Source organism: Lepisosteus oculatus, chromosome 7, assembly GCF_040954835.1.
Source record: "Lepisosteus oculatus isolate fLepOcu1 chromosome 7, fLepOcu1.hap2, whole genome shotgun sequence".
Lineage (NCBI taxonomy): Eukaryota > Metazoa > Chordata > Actinopteri > Semionotiformes > Lepisosteidae > Lepisosteus > Lepisosteus oculatus.
The window spans coordinates 24,347,389-24,362,107 of record NC_090702.1 but is presented as its reverse complement, the minus strand read 5'-3'; the positions used below and the strand labels follow the sequence as shown (position 1 = coordinate 24,362,107).

Here is a 14,719-nt window from a genome sequence, read left to right as displayed (position 1 = left end):
AACTAGTCATGTCTGCACCTTTACCACTCTGTATATCTTTTATTTTATTTTTTTTCCATACAAAGGTTTACAACTGTAGGAATTCCCAAAGTTATACATAGACGATAAATATCATGCTACCAAAGTATTAAATTTGTACAAAAATACTTTACAGATTATAATACTTGTTCATTAAAAATAAAAATACAATATTTAAGGGACTTACGTGTGAAATTGATTTTAATTTACCTTAATTTATTTATGGGTACCTAATCATTTGTTTTACTGGCAGTGCTAAATTCCACTTAACTGTCCCCACAAGGGAGAACAAGAAGGAAAAAAAAACTTTAAAGCAGAAACACAAGTTTGTTTTTCTTTGTACATAAGCAGATAAGAATGTGATGTTATATAAATAACAAAGGTGCAAATATAGCATGTTTGCAAAAAATTGTACAAATATAAATATGCCATGTTACAGTAGAATCACAGGAGTAAAGTATTAATCAAACAGTACTAAAATATCATAGAAATAAAAAAAACTTTAACCACTAATGTTTTTCATTAAGCTCATCAGTTACTTATGGCTGAACATTATCAGAGATGGATGGTAATTGCTGATTTTGGTGGGAAAGAAAGGTTCTCTTTGCAAGTCTTTAAAGTTCAAACACAAGCACGTACCTGAATGTGGATCGAGCAATGGATGTAAAGAAAAAAAATCTTCCTAATTAAATTTGTAGTTAAACAGTTAAGGTGAATCAGTTGTTTTTGGAATGCACATTCTAATGGATAGCTGCATTTACTTTAAATAAGTATATTGATGCTGTTTGAAGCATACAAGTGTGATTTTGTGGATAGAATTGAGGTGTTCTAGTGAGCACTGATAACAAGGGTCACATCCATTAATAAAGCCACTATTTTACAGACAACTATTTCAGGTTTGTTTTCCAAGGAAGCCTGTTTTTTTGTATTTGGGTACTCTTTGTACATATTTTCAGTGTCAAATCAAGGACTGACATTTGCAAAATTTGCACTGTATTTTTTTTAAAAAAAGATACTGAACATACAGCGATTTTACAAACCCCAAACTCTCGGAGCAAACATACAAGTGCCATTTCACAAATAATTGTGTTTGAACAGCCTTTTCATCTGAGCTGCCAACTTGAAACACTACGAAAGGTACACAAACATACCCTTTTAATAAAGTCAGTTCCACATACACTAGCATATTCAACATTTACTGAAACCAGGGAAAAAATACAAAGTAGAAAAGCACAGTTGCAGATACTTGGATTATTATAACCTCATGCTTGCTGCCATATATAAAAAGTTGGCAATGGAGGGAAAAGTTGATGATTGACTGAGGCTGAATCATCTGCAAGAACACTCTTTTGCTACTTGGCTGTTTGCTTTTTGTGTATCGAGGCTAGATGGCTAGATGTAATCACCACAGTTTATTCAGAAATTAAGAAAATAGAATACGTGTACGCAAAATGTTTAAATAAGGGTTGTACCTCCTTCCCACTCAGTGTACAAGCACTAACATCAGTGAGACACAGACGTTTTTTGGTAGCAAAATTGCAACCTATGACAAAGTATCCCTAATCATTTTAAAGGGATTGTTTTGGAAACCTAATTAATTTTAATCTTTGTAATTGTCTGTAAACTGAACTGCTTGGTCATATTGAACCCTTTCCTGACATGTTTGTACTGGAGTTCCCTTGGCACATGCATGCCAATGAGATTTTTTTTTTTAGTATCCAGATTGTATCTGGTTCAAGTTCGTTAACATATGGTCAGTTTATGGGACACCATAACCATTTTTTTTAGTTGATGCAATATGCACATAACCATTGTAGAGTTACATGCAAAAAGCTGCATGTACACATTTGACTTTTTTTTTTTTTACAATTACCACATAATTAGGGAGCCTCACATCTTAAGTTGTCCCTATATCTCATGCCTGCCTTTAATGGGCTAATGCAACAGTTTTGGAAATACTTGATTTTATGGATTCACTAATCCAGTGGTTCCCAAACCTTTTATATCATGGCTTCCCTGTGCCATAAAGGGTCTACTGACTGTAGAAGAAGTATCCCAGTTAGAATGAAATAAAACGTGTGCCTTATAGAGAGCATTTTATCATGTAAGTGTGGTCCGTGTGATTTTCAAAGCTGCAACACCAGAACAAAATTCAGATGTTATTGCAGTTTCAAGTATAAATGAGGGAAGTTCACAGTGCTTTTGGCCAAAGACTCCACCTTCATTCATTTCAGACCTTACCTGGTTGTGTTTGAAGTGAATTAAACTGGGGGGAAGGTTAGGCGATATCTTTTTCCTAAACCTTCTCTCTTCACCCAGCTACATTTTGCAATTTATCCATGTTCCCCCTGAACACACATCATGTCACACATTTTAGGAACCACTGTACTGATTAAAATAATCACAAAATCATTTTTGTACAGATTCTTAAGCTACAAGCCATAATTTAATTGCAAGTTGGGGCTCAGGTGGAATAACCACAGTTGGATATCTTACGTCTTTCATCAAAAAGCAAAATTCCTATTTCACATGCTCTGACTGGACATTTTTGGAGGATCTTGTTGAATTTTTATTGCCTTGGGCCTTGTGCTAAATCTTGAAGGCTAAACCCCTGGCTTTAACTCAAGAATAGTTATAGGTGAAGTCTATGCAGGCCTTCTGATCTTGTGCACAGATCTCAGCAGCTGACACATACTCACTGCAAAACTACATTTTGAGTTGTACAAAGAACATAGAGAGTTTTTAGATTTTAGTATCCACTGTATACATTAGATTGCACACCAGGTCTGAATAAACAAATATTCTTTAAGGCTTCTTCCAAAATCTCTGGGTGTTCATGGTGCATTGAGAGAGAGCTGTGCTCCTGGAAAATAGTGGCTGCATTGCATATTAGGCAGATTTACAAGGAAAAGACATCTCCATTTTGACTATCTGACCAGTATGGCTACATTTAAAGGGTAAATATATGCTACATCTTAGCAAACCCCAACTTTGTGTTTTTTAGCCACGGTGTATTGTAGTTTTCTTTATAAAGCATGGGTCTAGAATTAAATGGAAAAAAAAATAGACTGAAAATTCATCTTGCTGAAACCAGCCAAATATTTTTCTTCTCTTGTTGCGTACATCTTTTAACAGAAAACGTCACATGCAGTAAGCTTCCAGCCTGCAGTTAAGATGCATTGGGATTAAGCCAAATTCCTGCTTGAGCCTTATTCACAGCAGGAGTATTCTCATGTACAGGAGGCTTACCCTCGGCAGCTCATCATCTTACTGGATGTAAACCCTTTTCCTTCTTCAGGATCTCTACTGACCTTGGGCAAAGCTTGCATGAAAAAGCGCAGGCTTTCCAATACTTTTTAAAAAATCTACTTATAAAAATAAATATTGGGAATCAAGCCACCCCACTTCTGCAAGAATAAACCTCGTGATCATTGCCATCTCAGACTCTGGTGGACACAGAGAAGCCTGGAGCAACTCTGCGGTATTTCTGCCTCATATGGTTTGTAGGATGTCTCCTTAGGAATAAGGATAAGGGATTTTCAGACTTTAAAACACCCACATCATTGTCTTGTACACAGGTGGACGAGTTCAATATCCTAAATTATTACTGTAAACAGATGATTATTTTTCATGACCTAAAGCAGTATTGTCCTACTGGATTACAAAATTAAGGATGGCACTGTTTTCTTTTTTGTATATCAATAGGTCTTCATGATCACCATCATCATCACAAGGGGTTTGAAACACACACCCATCAAATAAAGGGAAGATATAATCAGTTCTGAGGGCTTTTCACTGGTTCATGCTTCGATACTAGGAGGAATTCAGTGTGCTTTGACAAATCCTTGACGTCTGCCCTATTTTCCATAGAGAAACACTATTAAAGTGATTTAGCACCATGGGAACGGTCTCAATTGCTCTGTAATTCAAGTTTGCTTTGCTATAAGGTTTTTGTGGGCTCTCTGGCATCCACTCCCGCCAATCTGCTACTCTGCTGTTGCTGCGGCTGTTGTAGAGCATCATTCTGTTCGCTCCACTCACTGGGAGCTTCTGAGGGCTGCTGATCCAGTTCTGTCACTGGCTGGGAGGCCAGGGGGTTTCGGCTAATGACCAGATCCAGTTTATTCCCCGATTCAGCAATAAGAGGCACCACCAGGCAGCAGTCAAAATCTCTGGTCCGCACGTGGTTGATCTGCAATTAGAAAGGAAAAGCACAAGTAATCAGCCGTTCTGGTTTCCGTCTTTCTCCTGTTTCTGTGTTGTTTCCCCTCCTTGAATGTGATGATCACAGCCCGCTCTGGGCTAATAACACGGAGCAGTGCAACCCAAAATCCTCTGTCAAAGCTTGTACACAGCATTACTACCTGCAGCAGCCTATCGTAGGGTTTGAGGCCTCCAAGATCAGCAGGTCCACTGGGTCGGATGTTATTGACATACACGCCCTTCTCCAGGAGGCCATCCGACACGCTGAACCCAAAGTCCTCTGCATCCGTGTCCTTGTACAGTGTCACCTAAGAGGACGGGAAAGCCACAGTGTAAGTTATTTTTTGCCCTCTTCTTTAGCTTGACCACCATAGCAGCTACAAGGGCTAGGCCCACACAACTCCCACACGACCCTTTGTTTGGTGGCGTACGGTAAAACGACCTTACGAGCAGCCAAGCCGGCTTGATGGAGTGCAACAGGGAGGCTCACCTTGTGGAGCTCCACTGGGGTTGGGGACATGATGTCCTTCATCTCCTGCTTGATCTTCCTCATGGCGAAAGCCTTCCGCCCAGCCTCAGTTGGAAGAGTGTTGCTGCGGTTGGTGGGTGTGTACTGGGGCCGGCTCAGGCTGCGCTCCTGGAAGCTGGCCTGCCTGCCCAGGAGGCTGCGCTGGGGCTGGGGCTCGTGGTTGAGGCTCATGGTACTCCCTGACATGATGGTGGCCTGGAGCAGTGTGTAGATAAAAAGTCTTTCGGTTACCGTGGACACAAACTCCAGGAGGACAAAAGAAGCCGTTTCACTTCTCTCAGCCCACACCATACAGATCAATGCAAAGAAACGAGGAACTGCAAAAGCATGCTGCTCAGTCGCGGTTTCATTTTGGTTCATTTAAATCTTCATGAAGAATAATGAGGACAGCAAAAAAAAAAGAAAGATTTTACCCAAGATTCTGTAGATTGGGGATGGTTGTTATTCTCCCTCTTTGCTCAGAAAATGATGAATTTCTATAAAGTTCTAGATTCGTTCCCTACAAGTGCCTGTTCCTTTAGGAATGCAAGCTTGAACGTGCCGTGCCCTCTTTGGTGAAGTTTATAAGAAATTGCAAGGAGGCCTGGACGCAGTGCTCTGCTAGAAGAAAGTGTGCAGTGCTCCCTCGTTGTAAAGCAACCTTTAAGAGCACAGAACACAGCGCCTCCTGTTTCTCCAAGATGCCATTACATTCTTAATGCAGGGCAGAAGACAACCACAGTCTCTTATTGGCTACTATCAACTACACTGTTATAAAGAGGGAGCATGAACAATGGTGCTATGCAAATGAGGAAGTGAAAATTTAGCAATAAGATTTCAAACAGGATTTTTGCTTGATGGTTTATATGGCAAGAGGTTTTTTTTTTCTAAAACACAAAACACAAAGGCCACGCACTCTTTCCCTTGCCTGGAAACCATCAAAGGATTTCAAGACACAATTTCAGAATCTTGACTGCAGTTCAGTAAACCTTCAGTTTAGCCACAACCACCAGAAGCCTTGCAACAGTTTTCCCTTCATGCTTTGCTGGAACTGCCATGCCTCTCTGTCTCCTTCCATTTGACAGTTCTAAGACAATCGCTCAAACTTGCTGCTATGGTGTTTTTCATTAAAAAAGTTAAAAAAAAACAGTCTGGTCTCTATTTCACCAAGCTGATGCTCACATTATTCCAGAAACAGACTGTAAACTTTCACCACAGTATTCATGCATTTCAGTATGTCACACAAATGATGTAAATTAAACACAGGAAAAGAATTACACCATGAAAATCTCTTTAGAGATATATGTTGATGAAAATAGTCTTACCTATTTTGTAGCAAAACAGAACAAAAGGGTACATTCATTACAAGCTGAAGTGCTGTCATAGTTAAAGCATTTTAAAATAATGCATTATTGCATTTTACAATCAATTAAACTGGTAAGCCAAGGGTCTTTTTTTAGACTTGCAGTCTTCAAGTTGTTTGATTTTCTCTCAAGGCCATATTCTTTATTATAATTAATACAATGTTATGACGAGTCCCACTGCTTAAATATTTTTACTCTAAGCCAGCAAAAACTTAAATGTGGCCGAGGGCTACAGTTATTGGTGCTGCAAGTATTTTGACAGCAAAATTAACATCGAATGGATCCTCCATGATATGACATAATGAAACAATAATGCATTCTTTCACCCACATTCCCTTAAATGTTAGCTAAATTTAGGCTTTTAGGTCTTGGTCTTTACTTTCTTTAAAAATACAAATATCCTTCAGATTGCTTTGTACAAATTGATGAGGTTACGAAAAGAAGTCTTGTTTCCATCATAAAGACTGCTTTAATTACAGGCATGAGCCCCTTTTTTCTGAAATGTTGTTCACTTAATACAAACAGGGGTAGCTACAGTATGTATTCCATGGCAGCACTACAAGTTATATTGAATGCACCTCTGTATTGGGGCAAAGACTGGCCTGTTAATGTTAATCAAAAAACAGCAGGCTATCAGCAGGTGAATAGAGAGCTTAACAGCGAGGGGTCGAACAAATGCGAGCGTCACAAGCAAAAATAAGCACAAAAGGGAAGGGTACCAAGATGGCCAGGTTTCTCATATTCAGAAGCCTGTCTGGCTTGTCCTAGAAAGAAAAGGAGTTGTTATACACTTAGCATCCACACTGTAGTAAGTGACAACATGGGACCAAAAAATGCCAAGGGACTCAATGAAACATGGAAGGCTCCTAGTATTACATTTATAGTTCTGATCATTGCTCTTTTGGTTTCTGGTATTCAGAGAGGTATTATCACACTGTGAGAGAGATGGATTTGCCACAGCATGTTACCTCCAGTTCTCGCAGGATGCCTGATTGGCCACAGGTCTCCAGGTCCTCCAGTGCCTGAGACCAGAAGTTTTCCTCTTGGTCTGGTTCTGTTCCATCGTTGCCCACAGTGAACCTGCAACAAAGAGCCCACAATTCCAGTATATTCCTGCTCTCGTGTAATGACTTTGCTCCTCTGAACAAAGACTTCCAAATGCCAGCTAAATAAACGTACTTAATAGTATCCTGTTTCATGTTGTTCAATTATTCATTCAGATTTAAGTACAAAATAGGAAAATACAATAAAATACACAAAAGATCAAAGAACTGGAGCTCGTGCGCAAAAACTTAAGCGTAAGAAAGGGAGCTAATGAAACGAGCACTGAACATGACAATGATCGGACCACGCTGTCACAAAATAAAAATCGAATCTGGTCCCCCGAAACAAAGACATTGTCCTGTTGTGAAACATAATTGAGCAAAAATAATCGAAAGCTCCACGGCACAACCAGCATATACAGTGTCACATACATTCAAAAGTAATCCATCACCAGACACTCCTGATATATGTGTTTGTACGACCAGGTACAGGCTAAGTGAGTCAGGAGCAACCTTCATCTAGAACCCAGGAAAATATGCTGCCTACATTCTGTGTCCAAGTTTAAAATGGATTAACCTGTGTGATAACGTTTTAGAAGAAGGAAAAGTATTATCCCAGAAGATCTAACATCTACTTTGTTCAGTTTTACATTTTGTATAAGACTGCCTGGATAAGGAATGATATTAAGAGGGAAAAGTCATGCTGGGAAGACACTAGTCTATATAGTGAGTGGGCAGAACACTGTTCCTTAGCTCTCCCCAGGCACTGGAGTGCTGAGCATCTGAACAAACATCATTTACAACCCCAGCAAATTCTTTATCTGGAAAATGACAATATGTTTTGCAGCTGGTGTGCTGACATTTTATTGGACAGATTAGATAGAGGTAAATTAATTATGGTGATTAATACTGTTACAAATGGGGTGTTACAAAACTGGTGAAAATCAGGAATTGACTGAGCGGTTTAGTCAATAAGTAAAATAATTATTCATAGCCCCCAACTTGTAAGTGATTTCTAGTTACATCCGAACGGTTGGTATAGTTACAGGCATGTGAATTCTTTATTGTCTAGCACAGCTTTGTTGAGAAAAATAATAATCGAGGCACACTTGGTTAAACAAATATTTAATGACAAGACACAAACTACACTACACACAACAAAACATACAACAAACAAATTACTCTATGACCAGTATTTACATACAAGGCTTTTTTAAGAGGCCTGAAATTCTGGTCACCCAGAAAACCCCAGACTGTACTTAGCATTAAACTCTTAATGCCTATAGAGGCCACATAAAAGATAAGCTGCCTTCTAACTAAATACAATGCAACCTGCAGTTAAATTTCTCTCTCTGCACCCCGGATGCCACAAAATAAATGGGAGCCTATATCCCTACCTATAAAAATGCACCCTAAGCAGGAAAAATGTTTCTAACTGAGGTATCTTTTACCCAGGAGACCCAAGTTCCCTACAAACACAGAGTAGCATGCTTTCTCTAACAAGGTTCCAAAACTTAGGTCCAGTCAGGTTTGGTTTGGATGATTATGAAGTAGGGGCTCTCGCCTGGCACAAGCTTCAAGTCCCAGCTCCTCCGGACGTTTGTCTCTGCTCTCCTACTTTCCTGTTTCTTGTTTCTTACTTTCCTCTCTCCTCTTAATGTTGTTTAATGTTGTTTGTCTCTGTGCTGCTGTTGACAATCACTAACCCACAACTTACCCAGGCATACTAATTGTTACAATTGCTTCTGCTCAAGGGATCCACACACGTCAGCTAACATCCTCTCTGCTTTGAAGCTAGAAGTGTTTACTCTGCCAAGTGTCACATACTTTTCAAATCTAAGAGATACTTCTCAGTCACGTAAAGCTGTAACAATACGTGAAAGCACTATTGTGATTAATGCATTTTCTGAAAAAAAAGAAGCCTGATTATTGCATGTTCTGTAAAAAAAGAAGCCTGATGTGTTTAAACAATGCCTCCTTGACTTGACATGATGAGGGATACAGCAGAGTCCAAGCATGTCCTAAATACCCTAAGCTGAAAAGGCCGACAGTCATATTTAAAATGTTAAATTGTCAAAAGTAAATTGCTACTTAGAGTAAAAGCATACCAGCAAGGCCATTGAGATATACAGGAAGCTCTGGAAATGTACATTAAAACTTCATCATTATCTATCCATCCATATTCTAACAACTTCATTAACACAGGGTCGCGGGGGAGCCGAAGCCTATCTTGGCAAACAATGGGCACAAGGCAGCGTACACTGGTCTCTGACACAGACAGGACGCCAGTCCATTGCATGGCCACACAAACACAAACACTGATACACACACACTCACACCCAGGGCCAATTGCCCCAGAAGCCAATTAGCATACCAGTATGTTTTGGAATGTGGGAGGAAACCCACACAAACACGGGGAGAACTCTACCCCAGGTCCAGGATTGAAACCAGAGCCCCAGCGCTGCAAGGCAGCTATACTAAACACTGCACCACTGTGCGGTCTAACTACATTACCATGTTTAAAAAAACGAAAGGAAAGCACCATCAGCCATTTTTGTAAATATATAAATTTACAAATACATCCCTGATATAAATGTTTGATGATGAAGCTGAGATGCTGTTTGTAAACCATACCCAAAACAAACTCATTGTTGAAATGTTACTGATATAGGCTGGGCTTTTACTGCTGCATTTCCTCACAGCATTTTTTTTCTTTTGCGCCTTAGAGAACGAGTTTAGAAGTTATGATTACAGAGGAAGCTGGTATGCTTAACAGTAATCTGGAGCATGAACAATGACTTGAGACCCTCAGTAGACTAATTTTATTCCATAGCTGTCTCAGAGTTTTGTCTACGCTCAGTGGTTGCGTTCAGGTGAGAGCACAGCTTGTTTCTGAAGACATAAGCATTTTATGAGAACAAATCTAGTCTATTCAATTTGTCATGGTCATGACCTTGACATGCTAATCACGATAAATGCAATGTGATGTGATCCTGCAGCACTGCAAGCCTCAAGGAGCAACACATCAATAAATTGTACAGGAAACCAGGACAGGCAAAATCTAAAAGAATCCCTGAGAGGTTCTATACAGGGTGAATGTTGAGATATCAGACGTTATCTAAAGGACAAATGAAAAATATTTAAAGAAATACAACTGATCTTTGAAAATGTCATAGAGGCTTTTCAATTTCTGATTATATGTTTTTGGATCCAAGGGTCTGCTGCAATCTCAGATTCTGATTGTTAGAGTCACATATTCACTGGTCTCCTGAGAAAAGGGATGTCTCAATATCATTATTAAGATTTTTTGAGATCTTGAATAATAACTGAGCACTTGCACACAGACACTGTGGTGTTTTTTGGAAAAAATATTCACATTAATGATCTTACCTTTGAGAACCAAAGGGAAATATGTCACTGAAAAAACTCATTATTAGCTATGCACCCTACGTTATTGTCAGGAATTAGGAAAAAAGTCTGGGGTATGTTTGTCTATATGAGCAGAAGAAATACCAATATTCAAAAACCATGGTATGGTATTCATACCATTATTCCTTCTGTTGAAATGTCTGCATTTGTGACTATAACATTTTTATTTTATTTTTTAAGTTTCTAGAAATTGCATAAAACAATAAGAAGCAGCCCATGGGAAAATATCTCTATATCATAATTAATATTTTTGAGAACTTGAACATTAACTGAGCACTTGCACACAGACATTGTGCGCTGCGCTGTGAGGGCTCAGAGCTGTTCATACCACATCAATACTGTATGTGGTAGAAGCACCTTTGGCATCAATGACAGTGGCACATTCTTTTGGCTACGTCTTTCCACCTTTGCACGGCAGCTTGGTGTGATCTTTGTCTGTTCCTCTTGGTAGATTTGTCTAGATTCTCTCAAGTTGCTCTCATGGGAATATTGAGGCAGGACGAGGTTTACAGCCTCCTTAGAATAGAACCCAAAACCATTATCTTACCAGGAAGCCCTGCAATAGCTGTACCAGACAAGAGCCTGACAAAATCCTAGATGAGGTGCTCCTGAGGAAGAGGTCCATGCGCAAACAGCGTCAATAGACAGAAACTAATGAGAAATATATTCATATTCAAATAAATCAATTTAAGAGTTGTTGATTAGCTTGGAGAACTGTTTTCTCTTGAGCTTTTAATGTATAATTTTACAGGTTTTACAAAGTCAATTTACTGTACTTTTTTGTGTGCAGGAGTATAGTGCTTTCAATTTCCTTAAACAGTCTTTTAAATGAAATTGTGACTTGTCATGAACTGCCAGGAAAAATGTCTTTAACGTTGATGCAAACCTTCCTTTTCACAGCCAACAATGAGGGGAATAATTATAGGAATGACTCCTTTATGAAGTCGAACTTGGAGACTTGCAGGTTAAATTTGATTGGCTTGTCCAAACTACAGACTGTCCTTGGAGACAGTTTCAAGAGAACTGCAGGCATTGGGGGTTTGCTCCCAGTTCAAATAATTATTTTTTGGGACTACTGAGAAGCATGAGCTAAAGGAACTTGATGGACTGAACTGCCTCTGCTTTGTTCATGATTTCATGTTATAGCGTCTCCCTAGAGCTGTCACAGTGCCCTCTCTTTCTGTCTGTGTCACAGTACTGTGTAACCTCAGCTGTAGAATTTCTAATTCTAACACATCATTGACGGTCTCAATTACTTAATTGGATTGATTGATTACTTTGATCATAACAGAACTTTTAGTTCAAACTCTGCTATTACATTATTAAAGTAACGTATTAAAGTATTAAATTCCTATTAATACTGTATGTTTTAATAACCAGACCTGACTATTAATTACATACCCATACAATTCTGAAATTTCATACAATTTTGTCAATTGCTTCCAAGACTCGACTCACAGCTGTAAAGAGGACCTGCACATTAGTCAGAACCACTCTCTGCCAGCTCCACATTGCTCTAAAGAAGAGTGCCTGTAACCTTGCCAGTGGTCACAGGGGTAGCTCTTTCACTCACTGCCGAGATCACTATGGGGGTCATGCTATCATGGAAGCGCTCTTCTGACTGGCCAATCTCAACCATAACTGGCTAGTGAAAGGAACAAGGCTCAGACTTGTGACAACCGAGCCACTGGGGGTTATCGGTGGACATTTTCACACTTCTTCCAATCCCCAAGTGTCCAGGTGACTTACCCGCTAGTGGTAGGCCGATCCCACTCGTCATCACTCAGCCCGATGTCCTGGAAGATGTTATTCCTCTGCCGGCTGACAGGAGACAGGCTGCCCCTGGACTTTGCATTCCTCCACTCGTGGCTGTGAAAACTGTACCCTGAAGCCTGGTACCCAGGTACTGTTGAAAACCAAAAAAAAGACAGAGATAACCTGCAGGTGAGGAGAGAACTGTAAGATATTAAAACCCTACTATCATGATAGCTCTTGATGGACATTCGTTTGAAGGTGCAGTTCCATTATACGTCCTCACATTTATATATCACATTTTACCTCAGAGGATCCCAAAGCTGTTTACACACAGGTGGGGACCTACTTCACCCACTACTAACGTACAGCCCCATCATGGCAATGTATGACAACCTCACTACAGAGTAGACCAGATGGAGGAGTGAAAATTTCCTTCACCAAGTGTTAGGGACAGTACCATGTCATCTTTACAAATTAGTTACTCAATATTGGTTTAGTATTTCATCCAACATTCAGTACTTCCTCCTACAGCACAGTGTATTCTCTCACCATACATGATTTGGAAGAGTGCCACCTACCGATGATTAGAAAGACTCTACAATTTACACTAAGATCTACAATAACTTGAAATCTACAGTACAGTAACACAAACATTGCTGTGTTTATACAATAGGCTGGTAACAACGAAAGTACTGTAGTTTATTTCTGTTGATGAAGTTTTGGGATTTCCTGTTTCAAACAACACTAAAGTTTTATCAAGCTATCAATAAGAGGGAATATAAGAAAATGTATTTACTGTATCTCATTCAGAGAAAACAAAAGACAGGAGTGCAACACAAAGTCAACAGCAATATTTAACTATACTTAATGAAAACACAGGGAAGGTTATTATGATGTTACAGTGAAATTGTCTCTGCTTAAGAAATGTGACTAATTTTGCCCTAATTACAGTATTTCTTAAGAAATTGAGAAAAATATCTTGACCCAAGTATAGAACCTTTTCAAACATTTTAATGAGTTTTAGGTTTTATTTACCAAACTTTTTTCAGAGGCTGACCAGAAATTATGAAATACATACAAAATGCCTAAAATCTATGTGAAATGTGAAAAATCCAAATTCGAAAGTATCCAGTTGATTAACATGTAATGAATACCGTATAACCTTGCAAGGCTTTTACTTCTGTAGACTACTTACTATGTTTTAATGGAAGCAGAGATTAAAAATGCACTTTTTTATTATTGTTTTCTTGTATTAAATATAGCATGAGAAGGTTTTATTTAAACTATTCATATAAAACTGAGACAAAAGTGGAAAAGATCAAGTTGTGTTTTCTGTTTTTTCTTCTCACCTTACTGAAATCCACTGAAAAACAATTGCATCTCAAAAGTAAGTGGCTCTAATGAATAAGTAACTGACTAATCCAAATCTTTATTGCTGCTGGCTTTCAAAGTCCTATACCATTAATCTCTCAAAGCCTGCTGTTTTTTTTGGGTGTAAGACTTTGTGCTCAGAGGGACCCTGAACTAAGTCTAACTAGGATAAATGTTTCACAGTTTCTCACCAGAGGGATTATGTGGGCTTTATTTAATCCCTGTATTATGTACTTCTAAGCGCATTATTTTTTCTAAATTTTCTGTGTTGACAGAAAACAATATTTGTAATAAATTATCACTATAGTCTCTGAGCATCTGATTTATTAGGTTTGACTTTTTTCTCGAGGGAGCTGAATGATTCTTCAAAACGTAGTATTAGCACAAATTAGGGTATCGTGCTTAACACTTGAGTCTGCGAGCAATTGCAGAAAGCGTCAGAAAGAGTTGATCATTTTTACAGTCATGCAGACTGTTAAAAGTGTTTTTACTAATTTTAAAAATAATTTTCACCTGTAAGTATAGAGCCTTTGTATAGAATATCTCTGCATGTAAAGCAGGCAGATGCTGTTACTTCACAGTCACACACCTCTCCTCCCCCACATCTGCTCATTGTATGGAGCTTCCAGATTGTGCTCACCTTGAAAGGACATGATTTGAAAAACGATCCAATTATTGGAAAAATTACTTATGCAATGTTGATCAAGCTCTGATAACTCTCCTTTAGAAAAAAATTCTTGCTCAACCGAACTGTCATCCTGCGAAATTTAAAGCCCTCATTTAATAAACTGAGATGGTAAACAGAAATAACTAATACTAAAGTGAATACATAATAATTTGCCCTGTTAATGGCCCAGGTACTGTATGTTTTGTAGACCTCCTGCACACTTATCATGAATATCTTCTCTGAACTACAGGTCAGAATGAATGATTCTCTTCGGGGTTTCAATTGGTGATTATGTCACAGTGCTTTTTAATGACAATAATAATGCATTTGTTTTATCCAGATTGATCCTGAAGCCTTTTAC

At 38.8% G+C, this 14,719-nt stretch overlaps 1 protein-coding gene across 11 annotated transcripts in view; it reads right to left on the bottom strand.

The window, feature by feature from the left end:
• Nucleotides 1-27: 27 nt before the first annotated feature.
• The window catches only part of grip1 (glutamate receptor interacting protein 1), a 305,230-nt gene continuing 290,538 nt past the window's right edge, over nucleotides 28-14,719 (bottom strand). For 9 of the 11 annotated variants that reach the window (XM_015352804.2, XM_069192309.1, XM_015352807.2 and 6 more), the window contains 6 exons: nucleotides 12,315-12,471; nucleotides 7,062-7,173; nucleotides 6,813-6,857; nucleotides 4,712-4,945; nucleotides 4,383-4,529; nucleotides 28-4,210 (listed from right to left, as the gene is read on the bottom strand). In XM_015352804.2, the coding sequence (XP_015208290.1) occupies nucleotides 3,959-4,210; nucleotides 4,383-4,529; nucleotides 4,712-4,945; nucleotides 6,813-6,857; nucleotides 7,062-7,173; nucleotides 12,315-12,471 (947 nt within the window). In that variant the 3' untranslated portion in view covers nucleotides 28-3,958. The remainder of the gene's footprint in view (nucleotides 4,211-4,382; nucleotides 4,530-4,711; nucleotides 4,946-6,812; nucleotides 6,858-7,061; nucleotides 7,174-12,314; nucleotides 12,472-14,719) is intronic. The other 2 variants (XM_015352802.2, XM_069192310.1) reach the window with 1 other exon arrangement.